The following is a 24,692-nucleotide window of genomic DNA, read 5'->3' as shown; positions in this document are numbered from 1 at the left end:
GATTGGGAGGTGGGTGGGTCGATCCAAATAGTCATATCATCGATGCATTTGTGGTATCAGTATTATATCGATACCAGCATCGATATAATACTATATATATATGACCAATATTTTTTCCCGTTTATTTTCACTAATATTTGTGTTTTCATGACAATTTTTTTTAAAGTTAACTAGTTCCATAAGTGAAAATCTTGTATTGAATATAGATTCCCGACACCAGTGGTTCTCAACCTGCGGTACGCGGGCTCTTTCTAGTGGTACGCCAAAGAATTACTTAATCAAATATTGTAATGACTTGACTCGAGCCATTATCAAAGGTTATTAATAGCCTTCAATGGAAGGCTGACAACTGCAGGACGTAGTCGATGCCAAAATAAACACTTAGGACACAAACAGTACCGTCATTTCTACCAATTCACCCATTCAAACACAGTGTTACTGTTCAAACTGTGTGTACTGTTACAGTGGCCAAAAATATTAAATATACTTATTTTTAATGAATGCTTAGGCCTACTACGCTACTGTATTTTATTGTTGGTCACTGCGGTGTTACTCGGAGAGCAAAATGGTTTTCTGAGGTGGTACTTGGAGGAAATGAGTTTGAGAAATATACACACAGGTGAAATATTCCAACAGAGCATCTCTTAAATCCTAACTTATTTTGAAAATAATAATAAAATAATCATTAAAATGTGAAAAGTTTTCCAAAGGTTTAAAACTGTAAACTACTCTACTCCAAAAGTGAGTTGTAAAAACATGACTGAGCTTTTGACTGGTTTTAAATTATCTCAAATTCAATCCCTTTTGCACTATTAACTTTCTTTCACTCCAATATTTGGACGTAATAAGAGGATAAGGGGACATTTCATAATTTTTATTTATGCCTAAAAGTGTTATGTTTTATTTCGATGTCAACACACTAAAAGCTACATCATTGAGCTTGAACGATTTTCAAGTAAAAAGCATCAGTATCGGGAATGCCATTGGTATTGGATCGACACCAAAGTGAGCAGTATCGCCCATCCACAGGGTGGATGCTATTCATGCAGGCGGGACCAGACCGGAATCGGGGTGAAAGGAGGGAGGGCTAAACGAGGTTTGTTGATTCTAAAAATAAAACAATTCATTCTTTGTTCATCACATTTAAAAGCAGATATAGCACTTTATTACAATGGCATTTATTAAACATCTTGTAAAAACCTATTAATGATGGCATCACTGATTAAATGATGTAAACTATGTTGACACCGGCTCAACAGCGCCACTGCTGGTTGCAGCCAAGTACTGCGTCCCCTTTAGCCCCGGCTGCTAATCAACCCCTTACAATGTATACAGAGTAAGTTTTGAGCATTCTTACGATACATTCTTGTACATCGATCAAGATTGTCATGTTTATCATTACTTGTTATTGTATCATGCTGATTCTTCTAGCCCAGTGATGGGGAACTATTATGAAAGAGCCATTTTGCCCTTCTCACATGAAAGAAAAATGGTCTGCAGCTGCAAATCCATCCATTTATCCACGTTTTACCGCTTGTCCCTTTCGGGGTGGCGGGGGTGCATGCAGGAGCCTATTTCAGCTGCATTCGGGCGGAAGGCGGGGTACACCCTGGACAAGTCTCCACCTCATCACAGGGCCAACACAGATAAGACAACTTTCACACTCACTTTCACACACTAGGGCCAATTTAGTGTTGCCAATCAACCTATCCCCAGATGCATGTCTTTGGAGGTGGGAGGAAGCCGGAGTACCCGGAGGGAACCCACGCAGTCACGGGGAGAACATGCAAACTCCACACAGAAAGATCCCGAGCCCAGGATCAAACCCAGGACTTTCATATTGTGAGTCACACGCACAAACCCCTGTTCCACTGTGCTGCCCGCAGCTGCAAATCATAACTTATATTATAAACGTTTTTATTTATCTATTATTAATTTTAAATGTTCTTCTGATATTTTATTTTGGGGACATTTAAATATAAATGACGTCTCAGTGAGTGTGATGCACACATTAGCTGTATTGACACTACAGTTATACTATGTTAGTGTTTCATTATGGTCATCTGCCATCTGCTGGAGTAAAAAAAAAAGTCACTACATTTGACCCGCAAATAACATTATTAGTCAGCAAATATAATTGTTTTTATTGTTAAACAAATAGCTGTGCAAAAATAACAATGAAAAGGCAACACTGGTCATGAGCCAAACGGTAAACAGTAAAATAAGATTATTAACTTAGTTTCATTTAGATTGATGATGGAGACAAAAAAACAACTATGTCAAACACACGCCTTCCGCCTCTCCAACTTCTTTTAGTACAACTGTTGCTTGTGAACCGAAAGAAGTGCTTTGCGGTGAAACAACACAGCAGTTGTACAGAATCGGTCACATTTTTATTTTAAGTAAATAAAGTGACACACATATCGAGGCATGGAGGGACACCGTATCACTCATTGTTCCATAAGGCATCATTTTACCTAGTTCTAATAAACATACCGTCAATGCGTCCGTCAGCGCACTCACAGGCTACCCCTCACTTTCCCTTGCCTTCCTAGCGCTCTTAAAAGTCACCATGGATGCATTCACTGTCATACAGAAAGCTCTTTCAATAATGCAAATTTCCTCCACACCGGTGTTAAAAAAATCTCAATGAGTTATACCCCCCATAAACACTTTTCCGGATCTTCCAGTTTTATCTTATTTAGTACCAAGGTGTTTTTAACCTTCAAACTATATAAGGCAACGCAAACGATCACCACAGAACAGCAAATAAGCTTAGATCTGCCAACATTTATTTATACAACCGGTTATCATTCATAATACAGAGGAAATCTTGTTTGAGAAGAAATAATAAAATGCATACACACAGACACTTTACATAAAAGTGCTGGAGAGCAGTGTAACCGTGACATTTAAAATGACCTCAATTCATAGTTGATTTTACTCATTAAGCTGCACAACTCTCCCCTTTCTATACCTTCATAACTCAGTGGTAACAGTATTACATCAGCTTGGTTTCTTATTTCCTTAGTAACCTATTTATCTAGGTTGGGCAAATGTCACATGACATATGTAGGTCCAATTGTATGCATGGAGTAAAAAGCCAGACCAAATAAATATAACATGAGGAAAAATGTTACTTTCCATTTAGAGGGAAGAAAAGTAGAGCATCTGAATCCCTTTGCATGATACCCTGTAGGCACACACACAACTCATAAACCATACTGTTGTGAAATGAAACGCACTATTATCAGATACGGAGTCAAAGCAGGTTAATCATCGTGTACGGTTATGTATCAAAGTGTTCAATTAGACATGAGTGACATTTTGAGAGGTACACTGGCGCTATGACTTCAGTCAAGAAGAAACAAATCCTCACACATTCCTCATCTCCTCCCCTGACAATCGTCCTTCCTCCATCAGTGCTGGAGTAACTTCATCCTGTTGAGAGCCGAACCGGCCTTGAACCATTCGATCTGTGTTTCGTTGAAGCTGTGGTTGAGTTCCAAGACGTCTTCGCTGCCGTCGCTGTGCTTCACGACAGCCGTCAAGGGCTGAGGACAGAGATGTCTCATTACTTTAAAAATACTCATAAAAGGAAACCGTCATGTCAACATAAGGGGTAATCGACATAATGCAAAATAGCCATTGCAAGCACATTTAGTTGTGACTTTGGTCAGAAGCAAAAGGGCCGATAAATAAGGATTTCGGAATCCACAACACTTTGTTGACATTGTTTTACTCTATTTGGAACTATTCATACTTATCATATTATCTTATCTAAAATAGCTTCTGCAGTATTTTTGTTGTATGTGAGGTTGTCCCAACGTTTACCTCAGATTGCGATCACATTTTTTAGCCTCAGCCCTGATTAGATTTCGAGTCCCGATCCGACACTATGACAATATATTATAGAAATGAAAATGTTTAATAGCAAAAAACCAAAGTTAAAACAATAACACAATTTCATAAACGTTACCTTATTGAATGTAGAATTTGCGAGTATTGTTGTAAATCACATTACACACATTACATTACATTTGTGGTATTAAATGTTACATACATTTGATATCAAACAAAAATAAAGTGTTTAGTGCACAATAACTTAAAAGGTCCTGAAAGTATTCCCGTATCCACATACTCCATGAGTTTGTAAACCATAACAAAAACAACCATAAAAAATATTTTGTAATAAGAACGAGAACAAGAAAAATATAGATCCAAACACTTTAGTATGGTTTATATACTGATACCATACGTATTGACATCTGGATCAATCACTTCTACTTTACATTAGCTTCTTGTGTCGTCCTGCTCAGTGTGTGTTTGTAGCATGCTTAGCCAATCATTTTCTTCTAGTCATGCAGTGATAATGATACTTGGAAGACATTTAGTTTATTTAGCGTTGTGGTGGTGAGGATTAGTAACTTAGAAGCGGCTTTGCACTGTGGATGGACGACGCGTTTGTTGCAGCTTGCGCTCAGATTCGAGCCAGTGTTCTGGCAAGACACGCACCATTCTGGAATTCATGCAACTCCTGCATGTTTTTAACAAGGAATCTGGAAATTTAATAATTATGTCTCCCTGAGTGTGCACCCCTTTTGAAGGAACCTTTTTTTACGCGAGTACAATCTTTAGCCATGTAAACACTGGGATACAGCTGCAGTAAAGATCGGCTGGGCTCTGCAACACATCAGCCCATCCCCCGATCAAGACAAATATTGGCCCCCGATCCGATCACTGATAGGGACATCTCTAGTTGTATGCATTGACTACAATGCCCCTCTGTTGTGGAAAAGTTGGGCCCCGTGGTCAAAAGATTAAGAACCCCAGGCCTCCATAAAATGTAATGGTGCTTTGGTCACAGACCATCTTCAAGCCACTTTCTCTTCAAAATGCAGGGTTTTGTGGGCGGTCTTATTTACTTGCCGAAGCCCTCCTCCAGGCCAAGCCCACCTGGACTGCGTCTTCCCCCCGTCAGTCATGTTGTAGTTTTTAGCGCTTCCATATCGAGTCTACTGACAGATAAAGTTTAGAACTATACGCTACTTTTTTATTAGAAATAGCAACAGCGGAGGATTTTAGAATTCATGTGCATGTACGAGCCAGTCTGCCGCACAACAAGAGGATACAGAAAAATAAGAAAGTTTTGACTACAACGTCGGACGAGAATTGAATAAAAATGGCAGGGTCACGCAAAGTTCTTTGAGTAAACCACCACCATACATGGAAATATCTGTTGACGTAACTGAGGCAAAATACGTCACTAAAGACTCAAATTCAAAATGGCTCGTATGGAGCATGTTTCGAAGAAGGCAAGATTGTTTAATGAGTAGCTCCGAAATGCCTCCATGTTTTGATGTCACATTTTCGGGACTTATGGGGTTCCAAAACAAACAAAAACTGGTACTAACAAGTAAGAAATGTTGGTTTTGCATAAGAGGGAGAATGCTGACATAAATCAAGGGACCCCCTTGAAAAGGAGATGCTGCATCAAAAGGGGCTATCCCGAATAAATTTAATTTAATCCATTATTTTGTATTTACATCCACAGCATCTATAGCAACACACTTATTTCAATAGAAAGGCAACCCAACTTAAAGACAGTAAAAAGGTGTAAAATTTTGCTTAGGAAAATGAGAAAAAAGTAGCCCAATGTGTTGGTGTAGTTTTGCCAATTCCAATACCCATCCATCCATCTTCTTCCGCTTATCCGAGGTCGGGTTGCGGGGGCAGCAGCCTAAGCAGGGAAGCCCAGACTTTCCTCTCCCCAGCCACTTCGTCCAGCTCTTCCCGGAAGATCCCGAGGCATTCCCAGGCCAGCCGGGAGACATAGTCTTCCCAACGTGTCCTGGGTCTTCCCCGTGGCCTCCTACCGGTTGGACGTGCCCTAAACACCTCCCGAGGGAGGCGTTCGGGTGGCATCCTGACCAGATGCCCGAACCAGCTCATCTGGCTCCTCTCGATGTGGAGGAGAAGCGGCTTTACTTCAGAGCTTCTCACCCTATCTCTAAGGGAGAGCCCCGCCACGCGGCGGAGGAAACTCATTTCGGCCGCCTGTACCCGTGATCTTGTCCTTTCGGTCATAACCCAAAGCTCATGACCATAGGTGAGGATGGGAACGTAGATAGACCGGTAAATTGAGAGCTTTGCCTTCCGGCTCAGCTCCTTCTTCACCACAACGGATCGATACAGCGTCCGCATTACTGAAGACGCCGCACCGATCCGCCTGTCGATCTCACGATCCACTTTTCCCTCACTCGTGAACAAGACTCCCAGGTACTTAAACTACTCCACTTGGGGCAGGGTCTCCTCCCCAACCCGGAGATGGCACTCCACCCTTTTCCGGGAGAGAACCTTGGACTCGGACTTGGAGGTGCTGATTCTCATCCCAGTCGCTTCACACTCGGCTGCGAACCGATCCAGTGAGAGCTGAAGATCCTGGCCAAATGAAGCCATCAGGACAACATCATCTGCAAAAAGCAGAGACCTAATCCCGCAGCCACCAAACCGGATCCCCTCAACGCCTTGACTGCGCCTAGAAATTCTGTCCATAAAAGTTATGAACAGAATCGGTGACAAAGGGCAGCTTTGGCGGAGTCCAACCCTCACTGGAAACGTGTCCAACTTACTGCCGGCAATGCGGACCAAGCTCTGACACTGATCGTACAGGGAGCGGACAGCCACAATCAGACAGTCCGATACCCCATACTCTCTGAGCACTCTCCACAGGACCTCCAGAGGGACACGGTCCAATGCCTTCTCCAAGTCCACAAAGCACATGTAGACTGGTTGGGCAAACTCCCATGCACCCTCAAGCACCCTGCCGAGAGTATAGAGCTGGTCCACAGTTCCACGACCAGGACGAAAACCACACTGTTCCTCCTGAATCCCAGGTTCGACTATCCGGCGTAGCCTCCTCTCCAGTACACCTGAATAGACCTTACCGGGAAGACAATTCTAATACGATTTTTTTAAACAAATATCCTTTGGTAAATTTGACTTACATTTGCAAACAGTAAAAATGGCTTGGAAAAAAACTGAAAGGAGGTACATTGGTATTAAAAGTGTGGCCCGTGGATAGTTTTGTTTTTTATTTGCCCACAACACATTGTAGAAATGTGGACACTAATAACATAACTAAACGTAGCAAATGTGCCGCCTGTATTCGTTGGTTTTTCAGTATGGGCACACCTGATTTTAGGGCTAGCAAAGAGTGAAAATGCTTGGGGAAAAAGCATTTTTTGCCATTCTCACCTTTCCTGGAGTGAATGTTTGGAGTCCTTTAATGGAGATCTTGTCATCGGGGCAGATCTTATCATAGTCTGATGGGCTGCTGAAGGTCAGTGGCAGCACACCTTGCTTCTTAAGATTTGTTTCTAAAAAGAACAGAAAAAGCCAGACAACATCAGCCAAGATATAAATAACCTCACATGGCAGATGTATTCTGTGCGTGAATCTACCGTGGATTCTGGCAAAGCTCTTCACAATGATGGCTCTTCCTCCAAGATGTCTTGGCTCGAGCGCAGCGTGCTCTCTGCTGGAGCCCTCGCCGTAATTGTCGTCTCCAACCACAACCCATGACACATTTTGGGCCTGCACACGGCACAGTTAAGTACTCCTTCCTATTCTTAAAGGAGAACTGCCCTTTTCTGGGAATGCTGCCAATCATTCATAATCATTATGAAAGACATGACGATGGATGTTTTTTTGCATTCTAAATCTCAAATAAACGCGATCAAAAGTCTGCTTACAATGAAGCCTGTGGAAGCCGCGCAATTCCCCTTATAAAGCCCTTAAAAAACATCCAAACACCTCTATTGAAGTTTTATATACATGATGTAAGTATATATGTAATGTAGTAAGGGGCACATGTATTATAACATGTAATTTTTACGTATTTTGATCATTTTAAGCATACGCAATGTATTAATTTAAAAAACGCACCACGTTTGCTTTTTTTTCTCCATCACTGATTATTACTCACTGCAGTCTTTATGAAAGCCGACAAACATAATAAAAAATAAAATGTCTCATAATCCTGACGAAGCAAAGGGGTGGGGAGCGGGGGCGACCAAGCGTCTTTTTGTGTTGTTCTCGCCATTTTCGGGTAATAAATGGCTGTCAGAGCGTACCAATTTGTCGGAATACCTACTCAGACATCTTCTGTCAAGGTGAGATGCATGATTTTTGATATAAAACTCACAGGTAGCAAAAAAGCAGCAGACCATTCAATGATGTAAACATAGGCACACAAGCTTGTGATCACAGCGCCGCTATAGTTTGTCTGCGTTAGTGATATTGTTATTATAAGCGCTAATACTTGGTTAATATTCAAGTCACGAAATGTAAATTAAAGATTGTTGGCGGTTTATTTATTGGATTTTATGGGCAAAATTAGGTGTGGGCGATATATCAATATACTCGATATATCACGGGTTTGTCTCTGTGCGATATAGAAAATGACTATATCGTGATATTCGAGTATACGTTCTCACGCAGTTGCTTTTAGCAGCGGGCATTACACTGCATGCGTTTCCGACTCTTTGTTGTCTCTCCTCATAGAGACGTAAACCAAGCGCACCTTCTTACACACGTCACGTGTGCAACGTCACATGCTACCGCGGAGCAGAGAGGTAGCGACATGGTAACGTTAGCTGTGATGCTAACGGTGAGGTGCGAGTGGTAATACGAGAGAGAGAAGGTGCGAATCTGGTAACAAATGGAGGAAGAATTAATTACCAACAAAAACAGCACGGGGTCCATCGTCCGGCGGTGGTTTGGCTTCAAGCGGTAATATGTTCAACATTTATGCGGCAAAAGCCTTGCTACAAAAAGTAGCAGCACTGCTAATGTAGCATCATTTGAAAAGTCACCCGCTAGAGAATGAGGAGTGCTTGAAACTGCATGTCAACTTCTCCGTTCGGTGCCACACCCACAAAATGCTGAAGCAACTATTTCCACATCAACACCATATGAAAAAAAAACAACAGAAGGAGATAACGTCCGCAGGAACCTATTATGCAGCTCATTTTTATTTGACAGTTATTTAAATATCTTGTGTGACATCATGCACAAAAGTGCACTTTATTTGTTTTTAACTATTGTAGTGGTGTTCTGTACAAAAAGTACACTTTAGTTTAGTGTTGTTTTGATATGTCATCTTGGTGACATCATTCACAAAAGTGCACTAATAGCTTGTTTTAAAATGTCTCTGACAATCTTGCACTTTCTGTTTTAGAAATGACATGAATGTTTAATAAATACAGTTTTGGTAAATTGACTTAGTTGTGGTTTCCCTCTCTGCATGAAAGTTTAAAATGAGCATATATTAATGCAGTATGAACAAGAATGTTTTAATGTAGACACATAGAATCATCATACTGGTGTGATTATATACATCAAGCGTTCATTCAAGGCTAAGGCAAAATATCGAGATATATATTGTGTATCGTGACATGGCCTAAAAATATCGAGATATTAATAAAAGGCCGTATCGCCCAGCCTGAGGCGAAATAGTGGAGCTCCCATTTGGTCCGCTGTAAGTGGACTTTTATTCACGTTTATTTAATATTTAGAATGCATTAAAAAAAAATCTATTTGTGTCATGTCTTTTATAATGATCGTGAACAATAAAAGAAAATTCCCAAAAAAGTGCAGTTCCCCTTTAAGTCATTCCCTTCTTCGGTGCTCACCTTGTAGTGACGAGCCACATCGGGCACTCCACCATATTCTCCTGTCAGGTAGTTTTTCACCTTGTTGATGGCTTCGTTTTCGCTGTTGACGGCACCTATCAGCATGTTGTTAGAGATGTTGTCCAAGTGGCCGCGGAATTTGAGCCAAGGGCCAGCAGCGCTGATGTGGTCTGTGGTGCACTTGCCCTTCACCTGCAAACACAGAAGAAGTTTGAATAACTGTTTCGGAAAAAATAAAAGTGTATGTATGAAGAGCTGACCTTGATGAGAACTCTCAAGTTTTCCAGGTCTTTGCCACTCCACTGGTCAAAGGGCTCCAGCAGCTGTAGGCGGTTGCTCTGTGGGCTGACATCCACCGAGACGCTAGTGCCGTCAGCAGGCGGGTGCTGGTAAGTATCCTGGCCTGGGTCAAAGTCTTTGGCAGGGAGCTCGTCTCCGTTGGGTGCATCCAGCTTGAATTTCTCACCATTGGCAGCAGTAAGGTAGTCTGTCTCAGGGTTGAAGTTTAGCGTTCCTGCGATAGCCATGGCAGTGACAATCTACAGAAGACATAAGGTTATGAACAGAGGTGGGTAGAGTAGCCAGAAATTGTACTCAAGTAAGAGTACTGTTACTTTAGAGATTTATTACTCAAGTAAAAGTAAGGAGTAGTCACCCAAATATTTACTTGAGTAAAAGTAAAAAGTATGTTGTAAAAAAACTACTCAAGTACTGAGTAACTGATGAGTAACATACACACACATATCATATATATATATATATATATATATATATACACACACACATATATACATATACACACACACATATATATATATATATATATATATATATATATATATACATACATACATAGATATATACAGTATATAATTTATATTTTTTTTTTTTTGCCGTTTTTGTTTACATGTTAATAGTGTTTTAATGAATATACATGCATGTTTAACACATATAGATTCCTTTCTTTCATGAAGACAAGAATATAAGTTGGTGTATTACCTGATTCTGATGACTTGCATTGATTGTAATCAGACAGTAGTGATGACAAACGTCCACGTTTTCAAATGGAGGAGAAAAAAAGTTCCTCCTTTCTGTCTAATACCACATGAAAGTGGTTGGTTTTTGGCATCTTATATGTCCAGCTTCCATATTCGTTTTTATACACTTTACAAGAAATACATTGGCGGCAAACTCCGTAGCTTGCTAGCTTGTTTGCGCAGGCTTTCGGAGACTCTTATTTTGAAAGCGCAGGCGCGATGGAGCGGCACTTTTATTGTGAAGACAGGAACTGTGCAGTCAGTCTTTAGGCTTTTGACGGTTGAAATAAAAAATGGTCTTTTTTCCTTCACACTTTTGATTGATTGATTGGAACTTGTATTAGTAGATTGCACAGTACAGTACATATTCCGTACAATTGACCACTAAATGGTAACACCCCAATAAGTTTTTCAACTTGTTTAAGTCAGGTCATGTGACCCCTGGCTCTGTTTGATTGGTCCAACGTCACCAGTGACTGCATCTGATTGGTGGAACGGAGTGAACGTCACCAGTGACTGTATTTGTTGAAACGCAGGCACTATGAAGGTCTGTCTGACAGACCAAAACAAACAAAGCGTGCATTAACAGATCGATAAAAATTAGTAGCGAGTAGCGAGCTGAATGTAGATAAAAGTAGCGGAGTAAAAGTAGCGTTTCTTCTCTATAAATATACTCAAGTAAAAGTAAAAGTATGTTGCATTAAAACTACCGGTACTCTTAGAAGTACAATTTATCCCAAAAGTTACTCAAGTAGATGTAACGGAGTAAATGTAGCGCGTTACTACCCACCTCTGGTTATGAAGCATCATAATAGTATTTCCAAAATCAAACACTGTAAAGAAAATAACTTTGAGAAACTAAGAAAGCGGTTCTTTGAAAAAAATGGCCTGAGATAGGTTTTTGTAAAGGTGATAGTTTTCCCCCTGCCACAGATCATTTCTATTTCCATTCCATCCTATAAAATGGTCAGAGGTAGACCAGCGGCCCAGAGCACAGTGAGTTTGACATTACAGGCTTGACAAGAGCTGGTAAATAAATTAGCTTTGACTGGGTTTACCTCAGGAGATGTAACAAAGGCGTGTGTTGCAGGGTTTGCATCATTCCTGGCCGTGAAGTTTCTGTTATAAGAGGTGACGATCGTGTTCTTCTCGCCTTTTTTCACATCACGTCTGAAGGCAAAAAAAAACAGTACAGCAACTCAGGTAGGGCCTACTACAGTGGATTCAAGCATTTCCATTTCTGCAAAATTACAGATTTCTGGTAAAAAAAAACATATATATATTTAGTTCTTCTTAAACTACCGGTAAGCTGTTTTTCTTCAAATTAATTCGCCCTAAGTTTGTAATTATTGATAAATATGTGATAAAGCATCAAAGGCTGTATTCTCCCGTTTGTGCCTAAGTGTTTTTAATGCATTTGAAGTTATGCATGTTTCTCTTATTTGTATTAACCCATTCAGGACACGCCCACCCCTGTGAGGCAAAAGTGCTTGAGTCGTGAATGAAAGCAGGCACATTACTAATAAGGTGGACTTTACCATGTCGCCTTTTTTGTAGTTACGTGAAAAGCATGAAGTTTCTACTGACACTGAATGTCATTGAAATAAATTAAAAAGATGACATTTTAAATTTAAAATGGCCGTTCAATCAAGGCAGTGCTTGTCATGTGTGTCATCATAGTGATGTGTGTATGCCCACAACAACAGCTTATTTTTCCTGGCTGTATTTGAATAATAATCCATAGATTCACCTGTTACCATAACCACCCTGATGTTATGTGTGACGTTAAGAGTTCTGTTTAGTACAAATATTTGTGACGCAGAGACACCTCATAGTACGCTGTAAAAAAAATCCCTTATTTTACCCATTTTCCCAGGGAAATTCTCATATTTTGAAATGCAAATGTTGACATGTATGTTGCGTAGCAACAGAACCGGGTACCACTTCTAGCTGCTTTAGAGGGAGATGGAGGCTGCGAAATAGAAGATGGAAGCACGGTTGAAGGCCTGGGCCGATAACAAATTTTGCTTGAATATATGTTGACCTACAATTATTATACTATTGCAGATAAACGATATTATTGCCATTATTTTTATGAGACCAAATTAACCATAAATAATAATGCATGTATATCTTTTAAAATGCAAGAAACTTGTATTTCTTGCATATTTTAACATTGAAATTGGAATGAAAACGTTAAAATAAAACAAACAAAAACAATAAAATATACTTTGTGTATTAGCACAATTATGCATTTGAATAAAAATTACAACGAAAAGCAATACAATATCTTAAGAAGGGCACTCAAATATATACCATAACAAATAAAATAGCAAAATAACGTCTTGACAAACAAAGTTGAACTTCAATATTCCACGTGCAGGCAGAAGTAGAGCTGTACATCACTGAACTGACTATCAAGTTTGGACCTTTTTAAACCAAAGTGCAGCATAACAATATAAACACTACAGTATAAACAGATGTATTGACAGCTCATATGCAAAACACAATAAAGTTTGGCATATTCTAAGTGAGGAACACCAAAATGACATGACAACATTTATAAAAAATGCTAGTTTTATAACGGTATTAAATGGCCGCATGTCTTTGGCAATGTTTTTAACCAAACTTTATGTAAGCGCAAACCATTTTGCATTGTTTTGTTTACACTGACCTGGCTTGTTCACCAAACGCAAAGTCAGTGCGAAGTGAGTGCGGACTGTCGCGTGGTTGTGTTTCAAGTGGGCGTGCAGGTCTGTTGTAATTGCGCACATTTGGCAAACTGTCTTCTCTGTGTTAATAGGCTCATCTTGTTCCAAAAGTATAAACTGAAATATTCCCACATTGGTGCGGTGGAATTTGGTTTTGTGATCATTTTGTCCATGTTAGCTGCTACATAATAATTAGTGGCACTGTGTGGTGCTAGCGAGCTCGCAGCCCGGCGTCGCTGCAACAAGAGTAAAAGACTCTTAATGAAGACAAGGTAATTCACTCCCTTCTTTTCATTTCGCTATGGTACAAATGCACATAGCCGCTAAAAGCGATGAAAAGTGTGAATGCTCTTGAAGCATGCACATGACAATTTATCGACGCTGGAAAACTTACCAACTCTAATTTTAATTTATCGTTGGTTAATTGACTTATCGAATATCGGCCCAGGCTTACACTGTTGTAGTAATGGCCTGATTGCCATTACAGCGATCATCTTTCATGATCATCACTGGTGGCAAGCGCCAATAAATTTTGCAATTCAAAATGTGTGTATTAAAAATGTGAGGTATATTATTGAGCTTAAACCTGGAGTATATACCGATGCATTTAGCTTGTTAGCTTCATTAGTTGTGAACACTGGTGATTAAAAAGGGGAGTCCGTAGAAAATATCAAGCTAACCCAAGAGTTAAGAGAGAAAAGAGCAAGCCGGCGTTGCGTACAACGGTGCCTAGATGAGGTATCATAACCTAAGCTTCATTAGTGCCCAAATGAGACACTTCTATAAGCATCCCAATTACTGGCATTTCTTTGCTGTACGCGAGTAGCCTCAGACCGTAAACACAAGGAATACCGGGGATCTACTTTCCTTGCCAACAAGGTTTTCTCCTACCTGTCCCACTGTCCGATGCAAGGTCCACATGCGTTGGCCAGAACTACACCCCCAACATCACCAAGTATTTTGGACTACAGAAACACAAAACATCAGATATAAAGATTCAAAGACTTAAGCAATTATATTCAATTCAAATTCACTCACGAAACCGTCTCTTTCAATAGTGGCACGAATCTGTTCCGAGCCAGGGGTGACAGTGAACTGAGCTTTGCACTTAAGGCCCTTGTCCAAAGCCTGCTTTGCAATAGAGGCGGCACGGCCCATGTCCTCATAACTGGAGTTGGTGCAGCTGCCAATCAGACCTAAAGAGGACACAAAAGTATGGATAAACATAATTCACACAAATTCATAGTTACACCGTAGGTGAGTACAAGAGTGTTAAGTACAGGGTGTCAACAAAGTGTCTGTACGACTTAAAAATGTATTACAAAAGCAAATGATGAGATATGGTAATCAAATTTGGTCTACGTAATAAGTGGTGATCAAATGTATTTATTTATTTGTGTTTTCCAGGCACCCTTGTTGATTAAATGGATCAAATAGACAAATTGTAAAAAGAAAATGCTGAAATTATACTAATAAAGTTTTGTCCTTAAATGTCTGTTTATTTCTTTTTGCCTTACCAGTGTTAGGAAAAACAGTGTTGCATAATAGCGTTAATGTTGTTAGCTTTTCTAGTGACGAGTTATCTAATTAATTACTTTTATGTGCATTACAACGCCGTTAACGATACGTTTGATGTAACGTAGCACGCTACTTTTGGTGCGGACAAGACAGCTTTAGAACCCAAGCAAGTTCACTTCATGAAGTAGGCCTCTACTAGTCCAAGCGACAGCCACCGCACGCACATACTACTACTACTGGGGAATAATGAACATTCAAAAAAGTGACAATCAAAAGGGACAAGGAGAGACCGAGCCATTAACACACATTAAATCGCTTTATTCACCATCAGTGAAGACATTCTACAGGCGCTGCTGTCAACAATCTCCTTCCAGTCCACAAATAACATTAAACCCCCAATGAGCACGCTCTCATGCAACATCGCTCAACTGCATACACCCGATACACGGTATGAAAGTAAAAAAAGAAGAAAAAAGAACGCATTAGTTATTTAATTAATTAATTACATATTTTAAATAATTCCATTAGTGATTTATTTTGTATATAGTTACTTTTATAAATTAATTTTCCTCAGAATGCTTATTACAAAATCATACATTTTAAGTGGGCCCCACATTTAGTACATGACCTTCTTTAAAAAAATTGAAATAAAAAATAGATTGTTTGATTAATTAGTTTAATGAATACTGGTGCAATATTTGTAGATATTGTATCTGCTCATGTAGTCGTGTCTTTGTTGTTGTATCTTTCTCTTGTCTCCACAATTCCTCCCCGTCTTCTTTCTAACTCATTCTGACCCGTTTGTGCCAAACACAAAATATGTCCAAACATTTATAAAAGTGAAACACAAATACTGCAACAGGAGAAGTACCCTATACTTCTCCTTGTAAAGTAAATATGCACAGCAAATAAGGGCATCTCAATCAACAATGTTATTTGCCCGTATGACTGGACAAGTAAAAAAAAAAAGTTATTAAATAGTTTGGACAGCCTTGACGTAAACAGACAATGACATGTAAATAAGAAGAGCAGTGAGCTGGCATTATTCAGCTTTTACCTTACTAAAAATAAAACAATAAATCAAACTGTTCAAAAATTACTGTTGCACATGTGTATTGTTTCACTTTCCTAAAAAACATTGTAAATTCTGACATAGTATATCATATTTACTGTTCAGTCAAGAATTGTATTTAAGAATTGCCTGTCAGCATCGTTTTTTTACATTAAATTTAAAAAAAATAAAGCTGTTCACTTAAAAAGCTAAGCAATTTTATGTTTTGCATTTTGTGCACTTACTGTAGCGAAAATGAAATAACCTGTGGCCTTGTTATCGAGGTTCGTATCGAGTAAGGGTGTATGGCAAACTATTGCGATGTATCCCTAGTATCCTAAGATTTCCAGTCTTTGTACCAAAACCGTGATGACAAAATTGCATCACTAATATACAGATTTAACTATCATTTGGTTTTGTAGGAAATGTGTTCAAATGTAAAGAGACTTTATGGACATCATGTGTATGCAGCATATTCATGACTTGTCACTTCATACCAACTTTAACCTCCAATGGCCAGCCGTTCTTCTCAGCCACAGCACCTACTTCAGAAACCGGGTGAGCCAGGTCAGGGGTGAATGGACCGTTGATGTGAGGCTTCAGCTGGAAAAGAAAAAAGTTTTTCAATTTGCACTGTGTAACCTAATGAGACATTAATGAGATCTACAGACATATAAAAGTTATGCCTTTACAGACATAACAAGCCAATAAAACAAATTTAGCTTTAATGGTCCATAAGTGCATTTATTTCCATGTCCTTCACATTGACCTGAATACAAAATCTTAAAAACTACTGACCTCATCCAGATTGATTTCGATGACCTGGTCATACTTGCAACCTTCATCTGGCACCAGCAAGTCAGAGTACTCGTTAGCCATGGCAGCGATTTCTGAGGAATAATAAGATTTCATATTTACAAGTGTGCCTTTGAAAAAAAAACTGGAACAATTAACAATGAATTAATTACTATAGGTTTTGTGCACTGAACATTAGATTGCACTCTGTACAGTACTACCTCAATTTACGAGCTTAATTTATTCTGTGACGGAGCTCTGAACTCAAAACACTTGTATCTCAAATCCCAGTCTCCCATTGAAATTAATTGAAATCAATTAAATATGTGCTTGCCCCTCCCAAAACAGCAGTTTTGACATGCTTTTTAAAAAGAAAAACACATTTTAGATAATAAATATTGTATGAAAAACAATATAATAGACCAGACCTTGGCAAAGTAAGGATTTAGCGATTAGGAGTGACAGATTGTTTGGTAAATGTATAGCATGTTCTATATGTTATAGTTATTTGAATGACTCTTACCATAATACTGTATGTTACGTTAACATACCAGGCACGTTCTCAGTTGGTTATTTATGCGCCATATAACGTACACTTATTCAGCCTGTTCACTATTCTTTATTTATTTTAAATTGCCTTTCAAATGTCAATTCTTGGTGTTGGGTTTTATCAAATAAATTTCCCCAAAAAATGCGACTTAAACTCCAGTGCGACTTATATATGTTTTTTTCCTTCTTTATTATGCATTTTCGGCCGGTGCGACTCATACTCCGGAGCGACTCATAGTCCGAAAAATACGGTAGTTTTTTAATTCAATGAATATCATCCTTCTCTTCTCAGTACTGTACTTACCACGCTTGGAAAAACGGAACTTGCGGGGTTCACTGTGACATTTGCTATGCCAACTAACTCACATTTTTGTTTGCAACTTAAAGAATAACAATTCGCCGAGACAACACTCTTAAGTTGGGGTACCACTGTACTTACAAGGTGATGACAAAAAAGCAAAAAAAACATACGTCCACGCCCGGTCTTCTCCAGGTAGGTCCTCATGCGGTGGTTGTAGGGGAACAATGAAGTTGTAGCGCCAATCTCTGCTCCCATATTGCAAATGGTGGCCATTCCTTCACACAAAACGCACAAAATGACTGCATATGTACAACGCAAACAAAGTCCTTACAAAAGGTATCTTAGTTTACTAACGTAACTTTGTAATGATTTTCTAACAGTAATATGCATTTATGGCCACCAAATGTGAAAAAAAATCTCCCTCAAGTGTTTGCGCCACTTTCGAGGGAAGAGATTTCCGTCAACCGATTAGGATGTCTCAGGTTTTTCTGACGTCATGACCAAAAAAAAACTCCTTCCCCATACAACATGATAGATACCACTCTGAGCCATCCAGCGAGGGGTATACGTCCACCATGTCACAGAGGACAGCTTTGTTTAAATAAAAAACAACAGGCTTTGTAAGACATCCAAAAATAAAGCATGGCCGTCGGCCAACTATTTTACAGGTTCCTTTTCTCCAACTAATATGCTAATGTGGCCTGTAATGCTAGCACTTTGCTCACAAAGGCAACATTTATGTCCTAATGTCTGACTCTTCAACGTTACGTTGTTGTATGTGATACACGGCGTCTATCAAGTTCGACAAGTTCGTCTTTGATTACTAAAAGCACTTTTTTTTACTGCCTAAAAGGCAAAACACTATTCTAAAACATCTGAGACTTTCTTAAAATTGTTATTTAAGAGAGTATAATATGGGACCTTTAAGATATTAAGACACACCAGTGCAGGAAATGGAGTCCACCCCCGGTCCGTGGTACTCAATGATCGCTCCGGTGCCGCCCTTCACAGTCAGAATGCCGGCCACCTTCAAGATGACATCTTTTGGTGATGTCCAGCCAGAAAGGGAACCTGTCAGCTTCACTCCTATCACCTATCACATGATGTAAATGAATAGGGAACAAATCAACATTGTGCCTCATTTACCGTAGATACTCCTTCTTAAAAAAATGCCTTTGGTTTTAAGTAAAAGCAATTTATAGGACTACAGACGAAACAAGAGATCGACCGATTATCTGCCGGGCCAATTATTTGCGTTGATATTTGGCATTTTGACGTATATCGTTATGTGCCTTTTTCTTTATTACAACAGAACTACAGTAGCAGATAAAAAATATACACATGATACAAGTATTTAGTATTCAAACAAAATAATTAATTAAGTAGATAGTAATAAGCACTGCTCAAGCACCAGCCCTTTTGCCCTGCATGAGAAAATGTCCCTTTTTGCCAGAGCCAAATTTTTTTAATTTCATTTAAGAATTGATTGATTGATTGAATCATTTATTTCAAACCTGCACAGTACAACAACAGACATTTTTTTTAAACATTTTGGCACGGACATTTATGCAAGGCTTGAAAAGGGGTTGGATGAAGCTGAAAAGGGGTTGGATGAATAAAAATTACTCTCATTGTCAATAATTCTGCCCAAATTTGTTTTGCTATATGACAGGGCTTTTGAGTTCTTGTGGGAATTCTTTCCCGGTGTGCTCAGCTTTCTCTTCCTTCCTTCAATGCTGGTCGCCTACAGTACTTTCCGCTACTTACCTGCCAAAACTTCAAATGTTTCAGGAAATCCAGTTTTTGTCCTTCTTTCCTGGCATCTTTCCCAATACCGTTTTGTTTGTTTTTGCTACAGTAGCGACCGAGTCGCTCGGCAAGGCTCAGAAACACTTGGAGTGTGGGCTCGTTAAAGGAGTGCCGTGGGTTTCATGTTCCGTGATTCAATCAAATAAATCAACTGAGCTGGATGAACACTAAGACAACAGAAAATATATCTATACCATAAATTAAACTTTGTGTAATTATCTTGACAAATAGTACACTTATGATATAAAAGTGAAGCAGAGCAGGCAGCATCTTACACATTCTTATACTCTTTGTAACATCCAGGAAGAAATGATGACAGCCTGCCTGAAAAATGTATTGGCTATAAGCTATGGTAAGGGAGCCCATAATTGTTTTTATTTAAATACAACTTGCAATATTTCAAGGTTCCTCACGAGGAAACCTTAAAATATATTAAATCCATAAACTGCTATAAAAAAAGTATAAAATTGAGTAGATGGCGAGTTATTGTGATGTAAGGAAATGCCATATTTTTTACCAATTTTCCAAGAAAATGTCCCATATTTTCAAATGCCAATGTTGATGTTCCTCTGACCCGCAGCATTAGACACGTGTAATACGTGTTTGTGAACTCCCCCTTATGTTGTTTGGTGCTAAATTACCCATACAAATCGCATAAAACATTATGTCGCTACTGATCTGACATTTCCTCAAAAATAAACAACGTAAATCCTTGTTCAGCTGTTTACTGACGTACAATATTCATGTTTTGCTAACTTTCACTGCAAATTAAAATCGGCTCCAAGTATCGGTTATCAGCCTCCTTGACTAATAATCGGTATCAGTCCTGAAAAAACGTATCGGTCGATCTCTAAATAAAAACATACATTGCTGAATTGAGCACAAAAAAATGGTCCTCTGCTGACCTTCGGACATTTGAGCTCCCAGGGGATGCCAGCCATGACATCTACAGCATCAGCACCTCCGACTCCGATGCAGATAGAACCAAGTCCTCCACCGTTTGGTGTGTGGGAGTCTGTGCCGATCAGCATCACACCTGGATAAGCGTAGTTCTCCAGGATGATCTGAACAAAAAAGATCATGTCAGCTAGCTAGTACTTGAATTCACTAAAAAGCTGCGTTAGACTTATATACCTGATGGATGATACCGGAACCAGGTTTCCAGAAACCAACTCCATATTTTGCGCCAGCACTTGACAGGAAGTTGTAGACTTCTTCGTTGATTTCCTAAGATGAAACGGTGCCCTTGATGCTTTTCTACAAACACTCTCCAGCATTATCATGACGTCAATCTGTTACTCACTTTCGCTCGTGCCAGATCCTTAACTCCGCCAACCTGAGCCTCGATCAAGTGGTCGCAGTGGATGGTGGAAGGGACAGCCACTTTTGGTAGGCCGCTGCTGATAAATTGGAGCATGGCCATCTGCGCTGTGGCGTCCTGCATGGCCACACGGTCGGGACGCAGGCGCAGGTAAGTGCGTCCACGATCGATTTCCTGGTTGTGGGGGTCATCGAGGTGACCATAAACAATCTTCTCTGACAGGGTGAGGGGTCGGTTGAGCCTAACCAGAACAGATGAGCAAAAATATAATTTATTATGCTACAAAGGTGAACTCTTTTAGTTTTTATCAAAATGGGTAAGTGCTGTCTAATTGCAGGCTTATTGTGAAATGCTGTAGAAAACTGATAAGGAAAACAATACGAGGAAAACAGTGATGTCAGTAAGCAAGACTGTCAGCAACCTTTTTTGCACGATGTCAACATTCAAATTGAGTTGCTCATAGTTGACGAAGGAGGAGGGCTCGAAGCGACTCATGGACACTTGGGCCTTGGCTCTGTAAGCAGCTGCTACATGCAGACGCCGTGCGCCATGGCCCAGAGCAAGCTGGAAACAACAACAGAAAAAACATTTATACTGGATGCAATGTTGAAAATTACTATTATTATTATAGTAAAATGTTCCAAAAAATAAATATGGTTTCACTTACAATTAATTGTTCTACATCCCATTATATTTGCTAAGATTACAAACTTGCAGTAATTACCAATGAACCTTCAAATAAATAAACATTTAAATGCCAATATTAAAGGCTTCCTTGCACATTTTGGGGAATTAAAAACCTTTTGAAGCCAACAGTAAAGGTAAAATAACTGTATTCACTTTCGTACAAAGAGTTATTAGTGCCACACTAAAACAGAAAAAAAACATTGGAAAAAAAATCCCATTTTATAATAACTTTAATTAAATACAAGTGTTATTCATCATTAAAATTATGTTATATAGGTTATTTCTTGTGAATTGCTTTTAAAAATGTAAGATTATTCCTGTAAATACAACTATTCTTGAACTAGAGGACTAACGTCAACATAAGCATTTCATTTTTTCAATTTAGTTTAAATGCAAAAAACCCCACCAAATATAGCATTTCCAATAAAATATCATCATCTGAAAAAACAATAGTAATACTGTAATACTAAAAAAAAATGGTGTTTGTCTAAAAAGCCTGCCTCATCACTCAGATATAATAATAATAATGTATTATTATTATTATTATAGTAAAATGCTCCAAAAAATAAATATGGTTTCACTTACAATTAATTGTTCTACATCCCAATATATTTGCAAAGATTACAAACTTGCAGTAATTACCAATGAACCTTCAAAGAAATAAACATTTAAATGCCAGTATTAAAGGCTGCCTTGCACATTTTGGGAATTTAAAACCTTTTGAAGGCAACAGTAAAGGTTCAATAATTGTATTCACTTTCGTACAAAGAGTTATTAGTGTCACACTAAAACAGAAAAAAAAAACACTGGAAAAAATCCCATTTTATTATAACTTTATTTAAATACAAGTGTTATTCATTATTAAAATTATACTATATAAGTTATTTATTGTGAATTGCTTTGAAAAATGTAAGATTATTCTTGTAAATACAACAATTCTTGAACTAAAGGACTAACGTCAACATAAGCATTTCATTTTTTCATTTTAGTTCCAATGCAAAAAAACTAACAAATATAGCATTTCCAATACAATATCTTCATCTGAAAAAACAATAGTAATACTGTAATACTAAAAAAACACAAAAAACATGGTATGTGTCTAAAAAGCCTGCCTCATCACTCAGATATAATAATACCGGTAATAATTTATTATTATTATTATTATAATAGTAAAATGCTCCAAAAAATAAATATGGTTTCACTTACAATTAATTGTTCTACATCCCATTATACTTACAAAGATTACAAACTTGCAGTAATTACCTATGAACCTTCAAAGAAATAAACATTTAAATGCCAGTATTAAAGGCTGCCTTGCACATTTTGGGAATTTAAAACCTTTCGAAGGCAACAGTAAAGGTTAAATAACTGTATTCACTTTCATACAAAGAGTTATTAGTACCACACTAAAACAGAAAGAAAAAAAAAACATTGGAAAAAATCTCATTTTATTATAACTTTATTTAAATACAAGTGTTATTCATTAAAATTATACTATATACGTTCTTTCTTGTGAATTGCTTTTAAAAATGTAAGATTATTCTTGTAAATACAACAATTCTTGAACTAGATGACTAACGTCAACATAAACATTTAATGTTTTCATTTTAGTTCGAATGCAAAAAAAACTAACAAATATAGCATTTCCAATACAATATCATCATCTGAAAAAACAATAGTAATAGTGTAATACTAAAAAAAACAAAAAAACATGGTGTGTGTCTAAAAAGCCTGCCTCATCACTCAGATATAATAATAATAATAATAATAATATATTATTATTATTATTATAGTAAAATGCTCCAAAAAATAAATATGGTTTCACTTACAATTAATTGTTCTACATTCCAAAATATTTGCAAAGATTACAAACTTGCAGTAATTACCTATGAACCTTCAAAGAAATAAACATTTAAATGCCAGTATTAAAGGCTGCCTTGCACATGTCGGCAATTTAAAACATTTTGAAGGCAACAGTAAAGGTTCAATAATTGTATTCACTTTCGTACAAAGAGTTATCAGTGCCACACTAAAACAGAAAAAAAACATTGGAAAAAATCCCATTTTATTATAACTTTATTTAAATACAAGTGCTATTCATTATTATAATTATACTATATAAGTTATTTCTTGTGAAGACTATTCTTGTAAATACAATTCTTGAACTAGAGGACTAACGTCAACATAAGCATTTAATTTTTTCATTTTAGTTCGAATGCAAAAAACTAACAAATATAGCATTTCCAATACAATATAATCATCTGAAAAAACAATAGTAATACTGTAATACTAAAAAAACACAAAAAAACATGGCTGCCTCATCACTCAGATATAATAATGATAATCTGTTTATCAACAACACAATCCATAAAGCCCCTATATAATAATATTTGGTATATAATTACAGAGCACATATATGTGATTACATCCATAAACACTCAATAATAATCTCACTCATTTAATCAAATGTAGTGTATGCAGTTCATTTTCATACATTTCTTTTTTAATTGAGGCAGTTGTAAACATAGAAAATAAATAATTAAACTAATTTACATTTACTGGTCATATACGTTATATTTATTTTGCCAAAGCAGATGCAACAGTTACATTCACATGGGGTTGGAAAACATGATTTACTTCATTATTCTACTGTGCATCATTAAGTTTAAATGAAATGATGTGGTCGTGCGAATACATTGTATTTTAAATAGAAATCCAATATAGAAGGCAATGATTGCTTTACAGATGTTAAATTCGTTTTTGGTCAGTCTATGGTACTCTCCGGCATGTCTAACCTTGCGGTTAACCTTGTGATGTCGGTTCGAATTCAACGCCCGACATAAAACACACTAAAAGGAATCAGCATGTGAAAATAATGCATCTTTTAAAATGGGACATTAGTGGTATTTGTACAAAGTCAGTCGGATACAAGTCGATGCCCTCTGATTGCGCTGCGTAGCACAGGACACTGTGACCCGGCTAGCCACTTAGTCACGAGCTCACTGCTCGTAAACCCGCATAACTCGCCCCGAAACCTCCTATTCTCTTAGTTACTTCACAATAAATATCAATAACAGAATGTTTCAAATGACAGACTTTGTTGACACGATGAAAACAAGCAAATAGGCCTCCTACCTGAAGCCGCGCGACAGTGAGACAGTAGGTTGCCATTTTGTTCACTGACAAAGATGTGGCGACTGCTTGTGACGTCATGTATT

The 24,692-nt window shown here is 38.1% G+C and overlaps 1 protein-coding gene across 1 annotated transcript; it reads right to left on the bottom strand.

Moving 5' to 3' along the window:
- Window positions 1–2,770: 2,770 nt before the first annotated feature.
- Window positions 2,771–24,676, bottom strand: aco2 (aconitase 2, mitochondrial). Its single transcript, XM_061967340.1, has 17 exons — window positions 24,610–24,676; window positions 21,209–21,351; window positions 20,770–21,028; window positions 20,601–20,693; window positions 20,372–20,530; window positions 18,600–18,750; window positions 17,828–17,932; window positions 16,811–16,902; window positions 16,510–16,615; window positions 14,482–14,639; window positions 14,335–14,408; window positions 11,791–11,902; window positions 9,956–10,234; window positions 9,696–9,887; window positions 7,464–7,596; window positions 7,258–7,379; window positions 2,771–3,554 (listed from the first exon to the last, which is right to left on the bottom strand). The coding sequence occupies exons 1-17, from the start codon at window positions 24,643–24,645 to the stop codon at window positions 3,420–3,422; spliced, it is 2,349 nt and encodes a 782-aa protein (XP_061823324.1). The 5' UTR covers window positions 24,646–24,676; the 3' UTR covers window positions 2,771–3,419.
- Between the last annotated feature and the right edge of the window lie 16 nt (window positions 24,677–24,692).

This window comes from Nerophis lumbriciformis, linkage group LG11 (genome assembly GCF_033978685.3).
Source record: "Nerophis lumbriciformis linkage group LG11, RoL_Nlum_v2.1, whole genome shotgun sequence".
In the NCBI taxonomy this organism is placed as follows: Eukaryota; Metazoa; Chordata; class Actinopteri; order Syngnathiformes; family Syngnathidae; genus Nerophis; species Nerophis lumbriciformis.
Note: the sequence above shows the minus strand (reverse complement) of the source record. Positions and strands in the feature narration are given on the sequence as shown.